Source organism: Aethalodelphis obliquidens, unplaced genomic scaffold (assembly GCF_003676395.1).
Source record: "Aethalodelphis obliquidens isolate GAN/ISIS:26980383/991018 unplaced genomic scaffold, ASM367639v1 scaffold26, whole genome shotgun sequence".
Lineage (NCBI taxonomy): Eukaryota > Metazoa > Chordata > Mammalia > Artiodactyla > Delphinidae > Aethalodelphis > Aethalodelphis obliquidens.
In genome coordinates this window covers 20,022,595-20,037,380 of record NW_020837970.1, presented here as the reverse complement: position 1 = coordinate 20,037,380, position 14,786 = coordinate 20,022,595, and the positions used below count along the sequence as shown (strand labels likewise).

The following is a 14,786-nucleotide window of genomic DNA, read 5'->3' as shown; positions in this document are numbered from 1 at the left end:
GGTGCACCCGCCCCGCTGTGAGCAGGAAATGTGTCTGATTCTCCTGTGTGTGCTCAGTCCCGCCACAGGCCTGGCATTCAGTAGGTGCTCAACAGGAGAGTAAGGGAGCAAGTGGCAGGTGGAGTTGGTGACTGTGAGTGAGCAGGGGGGTGGGCGTGGGAGGCTGCAGGGCGGGTAGTAGTGGAGGGTAAGATACCCAGGGCCCCTCCCCCAGCAGGATGTGGGCTTCTTCCCACGCAGCAGGCTGGGCCCCGAGATAAACCCTGTGGGGTTTCCACAGTGGGTTTGGTGCCCTCTTGGTCAAGCTGTGGTCCTCAGACGGTGGTGGCTGCCCTTTCCACATTCTGCTAGGGAAGGACGAAGCCCAAGGACGTCCTCTGAGCCCAACCTAGCTTTGGTCAACCCGGCCGGCAGGCTACGTGCAGAACCACAGAGTAGAAAAACCTTGTTTTATTCAGCCCAGGCCTGGGCAATCTTGCTCTGTGGTATGGCCAAAATATAAAAAATAAAAACCAACAACCAACAAAATCACGTTGTAGGGGAAAGTTAAGTACACAGCTGGGCCTGGCATCCGGAATCCCTGTGGCTTTGGTCCACGTTCGCTCCCTGAGGCGGGCAGGGAAGGATGCTCCCAGCGTCCAGCTGCCCCTGCCTGTGGGTGGTGGCTGGGCCCCTTGAGCCGGGCTTGTCCTGGCGGGAGGCTGCCTGGGGAGCAGGGCCTGCTTTGGGAGGTGGGGAGGTTGGCCATCTGCACACCCTCTCCTAGATCAGGATCTAAGGAAAGAAAGAGAGGAGGTCAAAGGCAGGCTGAGGCGTGGGCCCCTCGTTCAACTGTCAACAAGGCGCCCACTGCCTCCCCAGCTGAGCGCTTCCCTTCCACAGCCTGGATCCCAAGTGCGAGGGCAGGCGTGGGCCTCCATTTCCGTCAGTAATCTGGGCTCAGGAAAGGGGGCTCCATAAAGAGGGGTTTCATGGACTCCCATGCAGGGCACGGTCTCGGCACCACCCCTCCCCATGCCCTGAGTTCCAGATTCTTTTCTAGGCCATTAGCAGAGCTGCTACTGTCTGGAAATACTTTCTTGTTTTCTCTAACTCAGTACTTTTGAAAAAAAAAAAAAAAAGGCCTCCTTTTTCCTCTTCAGAAACATGATTGAAACCCACAGGCGTCAGTCCCGTGGCCTTTCTGGAAACGCTCCGTCCGGCTTCCTGCGCGCTGGCCCAGCTGCCCGCCTGTGGTCAGGGTCGAGGAGACGCACTAATGAGACCTGAGCCTCTCCAAGCACTTATGTAAAGGGCTCGGGAGGAAGGGCCTCGGCATGCCCTGCACTCACAGGCCCCAGGGTAGCTGGAGGGGGGCGCAGGGCAACTTCTCTGTCTGCCCTGCTGAGGGGCCCAGCTCGTGGTGCCACCTGGGGAAGCGGGAGGCTATTTGGATGTACCTTTCCCAGCAGCAGGGGGTACAAGAGGGCATGTAGGCTCCCCACCTCCCTCGCACCCCTCAGCCCTTGTATGCCCCTGCCTCCCTTCCTCCTGCCATCCTTCTCCTTCCCTAGAACTGCTTCCCAGAAAACCTCTACTGTTTAGGTGACTCCTGGATTTTTAATGGCTGAACAAGACAAGTCCTGAGTGAGAAGGTGCTGCAAACCCAGGCCTGCCGAAGGGCTAAGTTGCCAGGGATGGGGCGGGAGTCAGTCGTTCCCAACACACTCTGTGACCTGGATAATTCTGATCGACTTCTGCGAATGAGGAACCTAGTCTCTGAATTGAACCAGAGGCTACTGTTCTCACGGTGTGGTGGAGGGCTGTGAACATTAGCTTAGCGGTAGCAGCCAAGGGTGCGAGGGCTATATCTCCAAACACACACTGGGTCCTCACACACCAAGCTCTGAGCCCGGGACGTGCTGAGCCCTGACCCTGGTCGCACGCTGAGCCTTAATCCCGGTCACACACTGAGCCCTAATCCTGGTCACACACTGAGCCCTGACCCTGGTGATAGCCTAAACCTCTCATACCTATCAACCATTAATAAGCAGACACGTTTGGGGAAAGATGCTTCTCTGGGCCTTGGGATCCCTGCCATTTGTTCCTCAGCTGATGGACTAAAGCTCTAGGAGACTACTCTTTTTCTCTTTACTTTTTAAATGGAAAAGAGTTGCTTTGACCTGTTCAAGCATTTAAAATTCACATGGAGTGGGATGGGGTTTTTAATGAGTTCGTAAGCAGGGGGTCCCTCTGCAAAGTACTTCATGTGAGGAATCAGGAGAGAGGCTGAGGACAGCCAGTGCAGGGCAGCAACAGCTGAGGCGCCACGTGCCACAGGCCTGGGAGTTTATCGACTCCCTCCACATCTGGGCCCAGGGACTGATGACTGTTAGAAGTGATTCCAACCAGAATCAGTTCTAATCTGAGACTGCTTAATTCAATCCACCCGATACGGACGCTAATGCTCACACAGCTGCCATTCACTGAGCACCCGTGTGAAGGGTCTTGGAACACACACAGATGGCAGGCCTTTAAATTCTCTTCACAAGTCTGCGTGGGAAGTGCTGAAGAGAAGAGTAGTCCAGAGAGGTGAGGTGAACTGCCCGATGTCACAGAGTGAGGGAGTCGCAGAAGCAGGAATGCAGAGCCCGTGCACCTCCACCCAACGACACTGCCTGCTGCTGGTCTCCACCTCAGGAGAGATCACGCCCCGGGTCAATGCCCGCAGCCTGAGCACTCCGCTTGGGGTGGCCGGTCCAGCCGCAGCTGTGTGCGGCCATCAGGGTGACCCACAGGGCAGGTATCCTACGTGTTTCATGTGGCCCTGCCTGCTCCTCAGGTAGGAGAGGGGCTGGGGTACGGAGAGTTGGAGGAAGGGCACTTACTGGACAATTTTGCAGTTTGTTGTAGAAACATAGCGACCTGTATAGTGGATGTTGCATCTCACCACATTGTTGGTGAAGTCAGACTCCAAAACAATGTACTTTGGGTTCACATGCACCTGAAGAAGGAAAGGAACAGAAGGAAAAGGGATCTGGTCATGAGGCTGTGCTTCGCTTGGTCACCAGGGAAGGTGGAGAGGCAGACAGGCAGACACAGAGGAGCCAGAGAGAGGGAGACAGGGAGATGGAGAAAGACCATGAGAGACCAAGAGACACAGAGACAGAGACACACGGATGGAGAGACGGGGGAAGATGCAGAGAGACAGAGAGAGGAATGAAGAGAGAGGCAGCTTATAGTCAAAGGAAGCATCGCTGGGTCATCCTTCTTGGAAGACAGGTTTCCCCAGAGTCAGAGCCCAGGCCGGGGGGCCTCGCACGGGGCATTCAGAGCCACTGCCCCAGGGAACCCAGCAGTGAGTGAGGGGCCGAGCAGGGATCCCACGCCTGGTCTCCCTGACTCCGAGGCTCGCACCCTTTCACCTCGCATGCCTGTCTAGGTGACCTGTGGAAGGCCTGTCTGATGCCAGGTAGCATCTCCTGCCCTGGAGCCCAAGGTACCTGACACTCACTGAGATGATGACCCAAGCATAACCTATCTGAAGAGGAGCTGTCCGGACACAAGGAAATCCTTTAAATGCTGGATTGATGGGGGAGGGCTTCGCTGGGGTGGGCTACACCCAGCCTTATTTGCAGAACATTTTAAGAAGAGAGGAAACGATGTTATATTTAAGTTACATTCCTTAGGGGCAGGAACTGTGCATTACTTGTGTGCCTTGAATCCTCGGAACCTAGAACTCAGAAAGGCCTTTGTACGAGTTTGTTGAGAGTGGATGAATGAGGAAAGGAAAAAAACACCCTTGACAATCTTGGCCCTTGGGTGAGGCCTCGCCGAGCCCATGGAGAGGTGCCCAGGATGGGGCGCGACCAACTGCTTCCAGGTTGCCGTGTTCTGAATGCGGCCACCCAGCAGCCCGTCCTCATGCAGGTTAAAGCCGCCTCCCAGGCCCACCTTCCCTGCTCTTCCTTTACTCCAGCATAGAGCGGTGGGCCCAGGGGGCCTCCTAGAGTGAGCCCTACCCTCGCTTTGCACCTGCAAAGAGGAGGCGAAGATTTGTCTTCCCCAGGTGAGGTCATGATGACCCGGCCCCCGCTCAGCCTGCATGGATGTTCCATGTTGGGCTGTGTGTCCTTAACGTGCTCTTCTACTTGTCTCCGCAAGGGACGGGGCACTGGAGTGAGTGTACATGGAGGAGGGGTTCGGGCCACATGGAAAAGCCATGGTCACAAGTGCCCTTGGCTTTGCAGGGGTCCTATGAGGAGCTGAGGGTCTCTCTCAGGGAGGGCAGTGTCCTCTCCCAGATGGCACAGAGCCTGCCCTGCTCACAGACAGGGGAATGGACCCCATGGCTCTCCAAGTCCTCTGCCACTTAGGGAAGACAGAGTCACCGCCTCCTCTAGGATCACCACACTTGGGCCGAAGGTTCCTCGGTGTTTTTATGGGAAGAGGCTGTGTCTGCCTGAGGCTAAAACCTTCAGGTGGGAAGTGCAGACCTCAGGGACCTCATCAGCTGATACGCCCAGAGGGTGAAGCTTATGTCAGAGGCGGGGACACCGAGGGTGAGCATCAGGTTGGAGGAGTGCCTCCAACCAGGGACCCCACCTTGAGGATGTAGTTCCCGGGCTGCACATCGGTGATGTCAATCCACTGGCAGTCGATGTCCGCATTGTACGTGTCATAGCAGCCTGGGCTCAGGCCCTAGGAAAAGGGACAGGAAGAGAGGTTGGGGTGCTGTGCACTCCTCAGAGCCACCCCAGGCCCACTTCAGCAGCCTGGGGCCCTCCTTCCTCTGTGATTCGTCCTGACCCTGGCCTGGGGTAGCTGCTCAGAGTGGGTCTGCCCCGTCCTAAGCCCACTGGGTGGATGGACCAGAGACATGATAGATATAATAGTCAGATGGAGGGATGAAATGAAGGTGGGGGGATGCCTGGGAGAGATGGATGGAGGAATGGATAGAGAGACAGGCAGGCAGGATAGATGGACACTCTCTGGATGTTTGGACAGAAGGATGGATTCGGATGGACAGCTAGGCAAATGGATGGAGTATCATGCCATCCAGAATTCGCTGGAATGTTCCGCTCCTTCCATGAGCAGACACCCCTGGGAATGGAGGTGGAGGGTAGCCCCGAGGGGCTCTCTGGTGGCTTCAGGACTGGCAAGAAGACCTGCACTCTCTGGGCTGAGCGGCCAGGAGCCTTGGCACTAGCCCATCTTTAGCTTGCTTAGCCTCCCCATCCCTGGCGGGCTTCCCCCCGTCCTTCAGAGCCCCTGCCCTGCCTCTCCAGCCCAACCTGTGTGTGAGAGGTGCACGCGTAGCGCTTGAGGTTGCCGAAGTCGCAGGTGCTGTCCTCCAGGCAGAAGCTGGCCTTGTGGCCCTCGGCTACCTTCTTGCCTGTGACTGCGTCCAGCAGGTCGTAGTGGCTGAACTCGTCCATGCTGTGGTAGTGCCTGGGGGCAGGAGAAGAAGAGGGAGAAGAGGGCCTAGTCACCCCTGGCTTCCCAGCCTGTTCCCCTCCTGAGATGGGCCCAGGTGACCCTGCTGTGACACCACCTCCTGAGGGCCCCTGGGGCTCCTTGGTCACTGTGTCCCACAGGCAGCATCTCTGGTGTCCTCACTGAGCCAGTCACCCTAGGAGGGCACCTCCTCAGGACCCCTCACTTCCTCTTGGGCTCCCACCTGTACTGGCCTCCCTTGGGTGATGCCCTGTATTCTAGATACTTCTGTCCCGTATCAAGACCGATCCTTCTGTGTCCCATCTTCCATTGCGGCTTTTGCTAAGGCTCCTCTGAGAAATCCTTGCCCCAGTGATGGATCCTTGGCAGAAAACAACTTACGGGGCCCTCCCACCAGCACTGCCCCTCCGGAGTGCTCCTGGGGAGGGGCACTCAGGCCCAGGGCCCTGGCCCAGAAGGGGGGGGTCAGGCCAGGTAGCCCACTCACTGGTGGCAGCTGTGCCACTCCCAGGTGTGCCGCGGCCGGTTCGGAAGAAAGTCTGCGGTGCCCTGGTTCTTCACGCGCTGGGGGAAACGCAGCAGCACCCGCACGTCATAGTCGGTGGCCTCAGGGGCGTAGGCTGTGCTGTGGGGACAGGCGGGGAGACCAGAGTGGGCTTGGGTACCAGACGCAAACACCCAGCATAGGTCGGCTTGTTCCTGAAGATTCTCACATCTGACCCCTGCCCTGCGGCCAAGGCTCAGGCCTCTGTTCCTCTCTGCGGGCCATCCCCTCCTTTCTGGCCTCTGCCATGTGGCTGGCAGCTGCCAAAGGAGTCTTTCTAAAGAAGCATTTGGCTTGATAATGACCCTCTGAGGGTCCCTGATGCCTGCAGGTGACTCTCAGCTGGGGACAGCCCCTGAGGGTGGGGGCAAATCAAAATCTTCGGAGGGCTTTTATAAAATAGCCCTATCCAGGAGATTCTGACCTTCTCCCTCCCCCTACACCTGGGTTCCAGCTTCAAACACTGTCTCCCAAACAGACTTAACGCTTTCACTGATCTGTACTTTTGCCTGTGCCGTTCACTTGACCCAGAACTCGCCCAGCCTCCTTGACCCAACTCAGGTCCCCTCCTCCAGGAAGTCTGCCTTGATTGCCCCACTTAGAGGAATCGTGACTGCCTGTGAGATCTAACAGTGCTGCCTACAACACACCCTGATACCATACACAACCTGAGCTGGGTCAGTGTAAGTAGACCACCTCTCCCTGATTGTGTGGCTTCAGGGCCAGCAACCTGCCCTTTTTTGCTCAGGAAGCACTGGTCTGGTGTAGATTGCCTGTTCACAATTCACTTGCTGACCCCCAATTGCCAGCTGAGATGGGTCTTGTGAGGTGAGAAGGGAAAAGAGAGGAAACTGAGGGGCAGCAGTGAGGGGACACACATCATACATCACATAGGTCGGAACGAGGGCTAGCTGAAGGCTCCTTCCTCTTCAGCTGACTGTGGACAGCTGTCTCGGCCAGACTCTGGGGCACTTCCCTGGCAATCATTAAGGTCTGGGCCCTAAGGCTTGAGGCAGGAGGTGGCCAGTCATGGGGATTAGCTCTCTCTGAGAGGATGTCTGGACAACAGGCAGTGTAGGCTCCTGTCTGCCAGGACGTAAGGCCCTTGGCCTTGTCTGAGGGAGGCTTGGAATCTGTCTTTGTCTGTGTTGGAACAAGACATCCTCCTTCCCTCTGTTCAGTTAAGTCCTACCCCTCTGCTGGGCTCAGCACACCGTGGGAAACCATTAGGGTCTGGGTTCTAGGCCCAGCTTGGCCACAAACTCGTGGTGAGACTTGGAGCAAGTTCCTTTCCTCATCTGAGTTCTGCCTGCTGTCTGTGAACTGGCACCGGTCCGCAGCCCACACTTTCGATAATCTCCGAGGGCCCTGCTGCTCCAGGGCTTCAGTTCTGCTGCATTTTCTAGGTCTGTATCCCACACCCAACCTCCGCTGATGCCTCAGCCCTTGCCAACCTCTCCCTCCTCTGGCCGCCCACAGTTCCAGCCTGCCAACTGCTCCTTCTAGCTCTCCTTCCACTCCCTGTCACTTGGTTCTGGGTAAGAGGCCACTTTCTCCAGCTAGACCAGGATAGCCCTGGGATGGAGCCCCACTGCCTCCGCCCCAGCCCATCTGGGAGCTCAGGTGTGGGCACACGGGCTATTCCATGAAGACGGAATAACAGTTTGGTTTTGACTCAAACTCCTCAAAACTCAGCCTCAACAGACGGCCATGGAGGCTGAGTTCCTCCCCACTGGAGGAGCTGTAGCAGGAGCAGTAAGCACATTATGCTCTCTTCCCAGAGACGAGACCTGAGTGGGCAGGCCGACTCAGTGGAACTCACGTGTGGTCCCTGGACTGGTGCCAGTTCGTACACTGTCTGTTGCCAGTCTGTTGTGAGATAAGGAATTTGCACCAGCATGTAAACCAACTACATCACGAATCACACTGTCTAGTTCAGCCGATACTTCCTTTTTTTGAAGCAAGACTTTCTCGATGAAGGAAGCAGTAAGTTGAGTTACATTCCAGTGCAAGCTCCTTGTTTTGTTACAGATGGATAACAATTTGTGGTCAGCTATTCTGAGTGGCAGTGAACGAAGTCTCATTAGTGAGAAAATGTTGAGGTTCTAACGGGCTTCCCAGATACTCAAAAGTGAAAGTAAATAGAGTTCAACTGTTTAAAAAAAGCAAATAAGAAAAATAGGAGCTTTCAACATAGACAGCTGTCAATAAAAGAAGTACGTCAATATAATCTTTAACTAGTTCTTTTAGCACAGGGAGATGTCCCCAAAGCATACATATTTGAACAGAACATTCACTGTCAATAAATTCCGAAGCAAGCTCTGCAAGAGGCAGAATAACCCAGGAATAACGGAGAGCTGGCTGTGCTCACCTCCCGGGTTCAAGTAAACTGGTGTCCTTCCCTTCTCTCTAGTGCAACACATAACTGAGGCCTCATTGTTACCCATGCCCACAGCCCCTGCTGGACAACCTACACCTGTCCTCTGTGGAGATGGCTCCATTATCCTGCCCTCTATCCTGAAGGCGTCTATAAGACTTCCCTGGGCTCCCCACGAGGAACCTTCTCATGAGACACCTCAGATCTGAAGGTTTTAGTTCCTCTCACTGCTCCTCAGTTACTGACAGGGCAACACAGACCTTTGGGGCAGGTGTGAAGATTAAATACCATTAGGTTCCTCATATAGTGATATATACAGAAATGCTGGATCACTCTCATTCTCCTCCACACCTGACTGCCTTGGGGCAGGCAAGGCCCACCGATGAAGAGGCCAGGGTCGTGCAGCCTTCAGGCAGCCTGGCCGCCACGAACACAGGTTCTGGGGACTGTCCACGCTTCATCCTCATCTCCTTACCTGGCCAGACACTTCTCCTCTGCAGCACAGCGCAGGGAGTACAGATGGGCTCTCTGGACATAAGTGGACGCTTGCACGTAGTTGGGGTCCGGGACCAAGTCAGGGAGACCTGGAGTGGGGAGAGGGAGGAGGGAGGAATGGTTGGCATTGAGGAGGGTCAGGCTGGTCAGGTGTAAAGCCCAGAGACCTCTCCAACCCCAAACGCCCTGTGCTGTTCTCCTTCCTCTACACAGGCTGTCACTTCCTCCTGGAAACCTCCCAGCGTGAGCAAGGTGTGTGATCTGAACCGTTCTCCCTAGGCTCAGGTGTGGGGTCAGGGAGGCCAGGGGGCAGGGGCTCACCTCTGGAATTCCGTGCTGTTGGGACCGCTGAGTCTCCTGGGACATGAGCCAGATCTGGGAGACTGGGTGGAATTTGGAGAGCAGGAGAAGACAAAAGGGTATGCTCGGCAGGAGGAGTAGCATGAACAAGGGCCTGGAGGGAGGACTGCGGGACCCAAGTAATTTCCTGACAGACACTCCCCTTGGTGTCCTTATTTCCCAGGCCTCTGGCCACCAGACCCCACACACCCTCTGCTCCTCTCACCCCTGCAGCTGGCATTCTTTGTGAGCCGCCAAGAGAGAACCCTGGGCTTCTGACCCCGAGTGGGTCCCAGAAGGCTCCTGGGCAGAGCCAGGTGAACGCTGGTTGGCAGAAGTGGGGGTGATGAGAAAGGGAGGGGCTCACAGGAAAACATGTCCCCAGAGCAGGCTGCTGACTGGGCAGGATTCTCAGCCTGGGCGCCCAGCCCGCCCTTCTCAGGATTCCTTTCATCCTGTCATTGGCCCCCAGACCTGACCACACCTTCCCCTGTCTGCAGCCTCAGGCCTCCAATCTGAGGAGGGCCTGGCTCCCTGCCCTGCAGGGCCTAGGGCCCAGTGCCCAGGGGAAGTCTGGAGTCTGCTCCAGCCCCTGGATCACTTGTTCCCCAGGTTATGCTAGAGCCAGGGGTCTGTCCATTCTGCCTCCCACCCCGACCCCGTCCCCGTACATAACTTAGTCCCAGTGAGAATGATTAGGAATAAGCAGAAACCGAACTCAGGTGTCCAGACCCTATCCACATGGAATAAAGAAGGAAAGATCTTGATGTTGGGTGTGTGGAAGGGGTGGGGCACGTGGTGGGGTAGGAGGTGGGCAGGGGGACTCCAGAGCCCTGGGCTCCATCTCAGCTCAGCCACCAGCTTAAACGGGAATGGGCCTGGACCTCCATGTACCCTCCCCTCTCAGGCTGCAGGGATTCTGGCAGATAAATGATAAAATGAAGCTGTAGGTTCCTCTTAGCTTCTTGCAAGCCCTCTGTTCTTGGGGGGCAGGCACAGTGAAGGGGCTTGAGTCATGCAGACAGGCTTCTAGCCCCTTCTTGCTGCCAAAACCCTCTTGTCAGCTTATAGGTCCAGAAGATGAGGCAGAGGAGGGGAACTCTGGCTTCTAAGCCTTTCCCAGAGGTGTCTGCTACACGCCACCCCTCACAAACACATGCCTGGGGTTCTCAGACCCTACCCCTGCTCGCCCTGGGGCTCCGGCCTCATGCAGGAGCAGCCGGTGTGATCTCACCTACTCGGAATGAAGAGGAAGCTTGGAACACAAGGGTGGGTGAGGATGAGGTGGCTCCTGGCTGATGGGGGCTGTCCTGGCCAGCCTAGGCCCCATTACTCAAGCCCCCAGGAATGCCTGTAGTCATTTCCCAAGGGATCCTCCGGCCTTGAAAGCAAGGACCACCTCCGTATTGAGCTGTTTCTCACCCTCTGGTCCCTAGAAGCTTGTGTTGCAGGGAGGGGGGAGGTGAAGAAGACAGGAATGGTCCCCTTTCCCATTACCAGAGAGCCTTTCCCTCAGCAACATGTGGTGGTGGGTCAGCTGGGCCTGAAGCTTCATGACACCCAGCATTTGGCACCAGATGGCCTACCACCCCCCACCCCAGGCCCGGTTTCAATAAACACTGCACAGATGGCTCTACAAAGCTTTTCTGGCCCGACCCTTCCTCTCTAGGCCATTTCATGAGTTGGCTCTGCAGTCCAGGGAAGCTGGAAGAGCCAGCTAAGAGGCCAGGGGTATTCAGGGCCAGCAAGGGCTGGTACCACTCCTGGCCTCTGACTGCAGCCCGGCTATGATCACATACTGAGTCCTGATCCTGGTCCTATACTGAGCCAAAGATGACCATCTTCCTTCTACTGTGGAGGAATCTCAGGTTCAGGCAGGTGCCTCCTGCTCCAGGAAGTCTTCCCTGATTGGCAGTGACATTCCAAGCTGCACACACTTCTCACTACTAGATCTGTATTGATCTATAATTAGATTCTATCGTATTTACCTGTGTCTACTCCCCTCCAGACTATGCACTCTCTGAGGGCAGGGCCTGGGCCCCACTCACCCCCTCAGTGGGGCAACCCACCGTGCTTCAGGGCTGACTGACCGTTAGGCAGTCAGTCTCTGTCAGGCAGGCTTCTTTAATGATTAGTGCTTCATACTTTACTGTTCCAGTCATCCACGAGCATGCTCCTCACCCTGTCTCCCTCAGGACACCAGGGCACACAGAGGTGCTGGAGGGAACGGAGGCTCAGAGAGGGCAACGAATTTGCCCACAGTCACACAGCAAGTCAGGGAAGCCCCAGGAGGAGCTCTTAGGTCCCAACCTCCTTCCAGGACTCTACTTGTTATTCTTCTTTTTATAAAAATAATTTCTTTTAGTTATAATTTACATACAGTCAAATGCACAGATTTTAGGCATACAGTTTGATAAGTTTTGACAAATGTATACACGGTGTAGCTACCACCACAATCAAGCTATGGATTGTTTCCATCCTCCCTGAAAGTTCCCTCCAGCCCCTTCCCAGTAAATCCCCCCTCCCTCCTTCCCAGGTAACCACTGATCTTTTTTTTAATCACTTTAGATGCTATGCCTTTTCCAGAACTTGAATGGAATCACCCTGATCATTATTTTATGTTCTTTGTTCTGCACCTCTGACCATCACAGAGGTCCTGTGACTCCCCTAACCAGCTCCCCCTGGCCCGCCCTCCACCCCTCCCTGTCACACCCTCACTGCCCTGGGATAAGCTGCTGGAAAAGAGAGCAGCCTTGGGAGTTCAGGCTGGGTCCCCCCCACCCACTTCAGGATCCCTGCAGAGGTCCCTGGGAACAGCAGACCCCCTCCCTCAGCTGGTATGTTTTCCCAGGAAGGAACAATGCCTCCTTCTCCACTGCTCTCCCAGGAGGCATTCCATTAGCAGCCAGGCCTGCAGGCTTGGGCTTTCAGCCCCTCCATAGGGGCTTGGGTGTGTGGGTGGGTTGTGTGATGTTGGAAGGAGGATAAGGGAAGGCTTGAGTGGGGGCTTGTGGATGTAGGGTACCAGTTTGCTGTCTCTGGCTTGTGGGGTACAACCAGGCCCTCCAGGCAGGGTGGCCAATGTTGGGTGAAGTCTGGTTACAACCAGACCCGTGCTCCCCTCCCCTCCCCACCATCCCAAGAAGTGTGCATTTTAAAGGAAGATCCTGGAGAGAGGATAAAGCTTACTCCAAGGCAGGGAGAACCATCAGTCATGGGATATCATTTTGTGTGTTGGGGGGCTGCGATCTCTTATCCAGAATATACGGAGTCATGCAGCCCTTGGACCTGGCACTGGAGACATTATAAAGTAGGTTCCAGTGGGCAGTTTTCCCAGAGACTCCTGTTTTCATAAATGCAGAGAACTGAATTTATCATAATTCTCATTTCAGAGCAAACTAACCAACTAAACTGGTCTATGCAAGGCCCCTCTTGTCATTGTTTTTTTTTAACCTTTATCCTTACCCTGACCCTCAGACATATCTTTGAACATCTGTGTCTCTGTGAAGAATCTGCAGTGTGTTGGAAGTGGGTATGTACCCTTGAAGTATATAAATGACATTGTCTTATAGTCTCATTCTGTTTCTTGATTTCCAATGTAAACTTTTAAGACATGTCAAGTTCATTGCTTATCATTGCTAGTAGGATTCCACAGTATGCAACCTCCAGGGCCCATCTGGCCAGTCTCCCGGGGATGGACCCCTGCGGATGGGGCCGACCACTCAAAGGCTGGGTGGACGGTCTTGCTCAGGCTACCCAGGGAGGCCTGGTCACCATCAGCATCCTGCCTTCCATGCCCAGGAGGTAGGCAGGAGCCATACTTCTTACCCTGCTGTCACGGACCTTCTGCGTGGACCTGGGTTGGCCTGGCCCCCCTCTAGGCCTCACTGCTTCCATCGATGCAGACTGATTGTTCTCCACCTCACTCATGCCCTAGAGCCTGGGGCCGCCCGCTGTGAGAGCTCTTCCCCAGAAGCAATGTGCTGACCACGGGGGTTTAGGCTGCACAGAGCCTGGACCAGGACTCGGGGCACACTGAGTCAGAGGGTAGCAAAGACCCCTGGGATGACCAAAGCCAGGCTGTTTGGCTAGGGAGGGGCTGGATGTGAGTGAATCGGGTCCCAAGGCCATTCTGCAGGCAGCCTCTGGTCTGGAGGAAGCCCTTCAGCCTTGGGGGAGCCCCATCAGACCCTCCAGGGCAGTGAAGACACCGAGCTGCGGGACAAGGACCAGCACTCTGCATTCCCGCTCTGCCCCTGGAGCTTCCTCTGTGGGGGATCCAGGGCCCCCTCCCAAGGCCGATGTCCTCCCACCTCACCCAGGCTGGGCCTGGAGCTGCCAGCTGGCCCACGTGCCAGCCCGTGGGAAGCCGAGGACTGTCCTCCCCAATGCATGGAGAGCAAAAGCCTTCCCATCTCAGCTGTCCTTCCCATCTCAGTCCTGGCAGGACTCAGCCGGGGCCTTCTTGTGGGGAAAGACTCCAGCAGGCCATTGTGCCATCTCGCCCAACGCCCTACCGTCCAGGTCCCTTCCCTTTCTTAGGCTCAGTCTCCCATGTGGACGATGGGGAGATCAGCCTAACTGCCCCTTGAGCGCAGTTTTGATGGCTCCATAAACACTTGGAGATTAAAATACTTTCAGGAGCTATTCAGTCCATTCCCCAGCCTTGGGCAAGAGCCCAAGACCTCTCACAACCTCTGCAGACGATACTTTCGCTGCCAGGAAATTCTCCCACCGTCTGACCTAAATCCTTCCTGCTTTAGGAGGAATCTGTTCCTTTCTGCTCAGCCGTTCCTGGCAGCTGCCCGGAGTGGAGGGTCTGAGGTTACATTCCTGCTGCTTTGCCCCCACCTCACCTGTTTTCCCTTTGGCTTCCCTTTTCCTGTGGGTTCCTTAAACCTCGTCTCCTTTGAAATCTTTCCTCCCCAGGCCTCCTGCTCACAAGAAGCAGATGAAGGAAAACAGAATGCAAAAGAGCCCTAATCTCTTGAGCCTGGGGCTGGAGGATAAACAATGTCCAGCAGGAACCGGTCAGTGGGTTGTGAAATATGCGCAGAGAGGGATGTTTCGGCTCCAGCGGCCAGACTCCAGAGGAGCCCCTAGGTGGGGAAAGCGGAAGGCTCGCAGAACACGGCCCGAATAAAGATGAGCTGGGAGGGCCTCCAGGGCGGGAGCCGGCGCGCTGGGTCCTGGGAAATTATTATCTAATAATCAGGACATTAAATTGCCAGCATCAGCCTGGCAGTGCCACACCTGAGTGACGAGCAGGCAGGCAAGGTGGCTGCAGGATCTGCTGCGGTCCACCGTGAAGGGCAATACAGCCCAGGCAAAGGAGCTAGGATGGTCATAAAGCCTGGCCCAGAACCTTCATTGGCTCCCCATCACCTACAGAATCAAGCCCAGACTTCTCAGAGTGGCAGCTAAGGCCTTCTGTGGTCTGGCCTTCCAGATCTCTTAACCCTAAGGATCAGTGGGCAGCTCCTAACACAACTGACATTTTCTGCCCCTGGCCTCTGACCCCTAGTGCCCTTGTCCTGGAATTCCTTGCTATACACACACACACACACACACACACACACACACACACACACACAC

At 55.6% G+C, this 14,786-nt stretch overlaps 1 protein-coding gene across 2 annotated transcripts in view; it reads right to left on the bottom strand.

Moving 5' to 3' along the window:
* Positions 1-432: 432 nt before the first annotated feature.
* The window catches only part of LOXL1 (lysyl oxidase like 1), a 24,264-nt gene continuing 9,910 nt past the window's right edge, over positions 433-14,786 (bottom strand). The window contains exons 1-7 of one of the 2 annotated variants that reach the window (XM_027123566.1): positions 9,174-9,755; positions 8,833-8,941; positions 5,924-6,061; positions 5,274-5,430; positions 4,585-4,680; positions 2,868-2,983; positions 433-774 (exon numbers count right to left, since the gene is read on the bottom strand). In XM_027123566.1, the coding sequence (XP_026979367.1) occupies positions 768-774; positions 2,868-2,983; positions 4,585-4,680; positions 5,274-5,430; positions 5,924-6,061; positions 8,833-8,941; positions 9,174-9,645 (1,095 nt within the window). In that variant the 5' untranslated portion in view covers positions 9,646-9,755 and the 3' untranslated portion in view covers positions 433-767. Of the gene's footprint in view, positions 775-2,867; positions 2,984-4,584; positions 4,681-5,273; positions 5,431-5,923; positions 6,062-8,832; positions 8,942-9,173; positions 9,756-14,786 lie in introns of those variants that run through there. The other variant, XM_027123565.1, reaches the window with a different exon arrangement.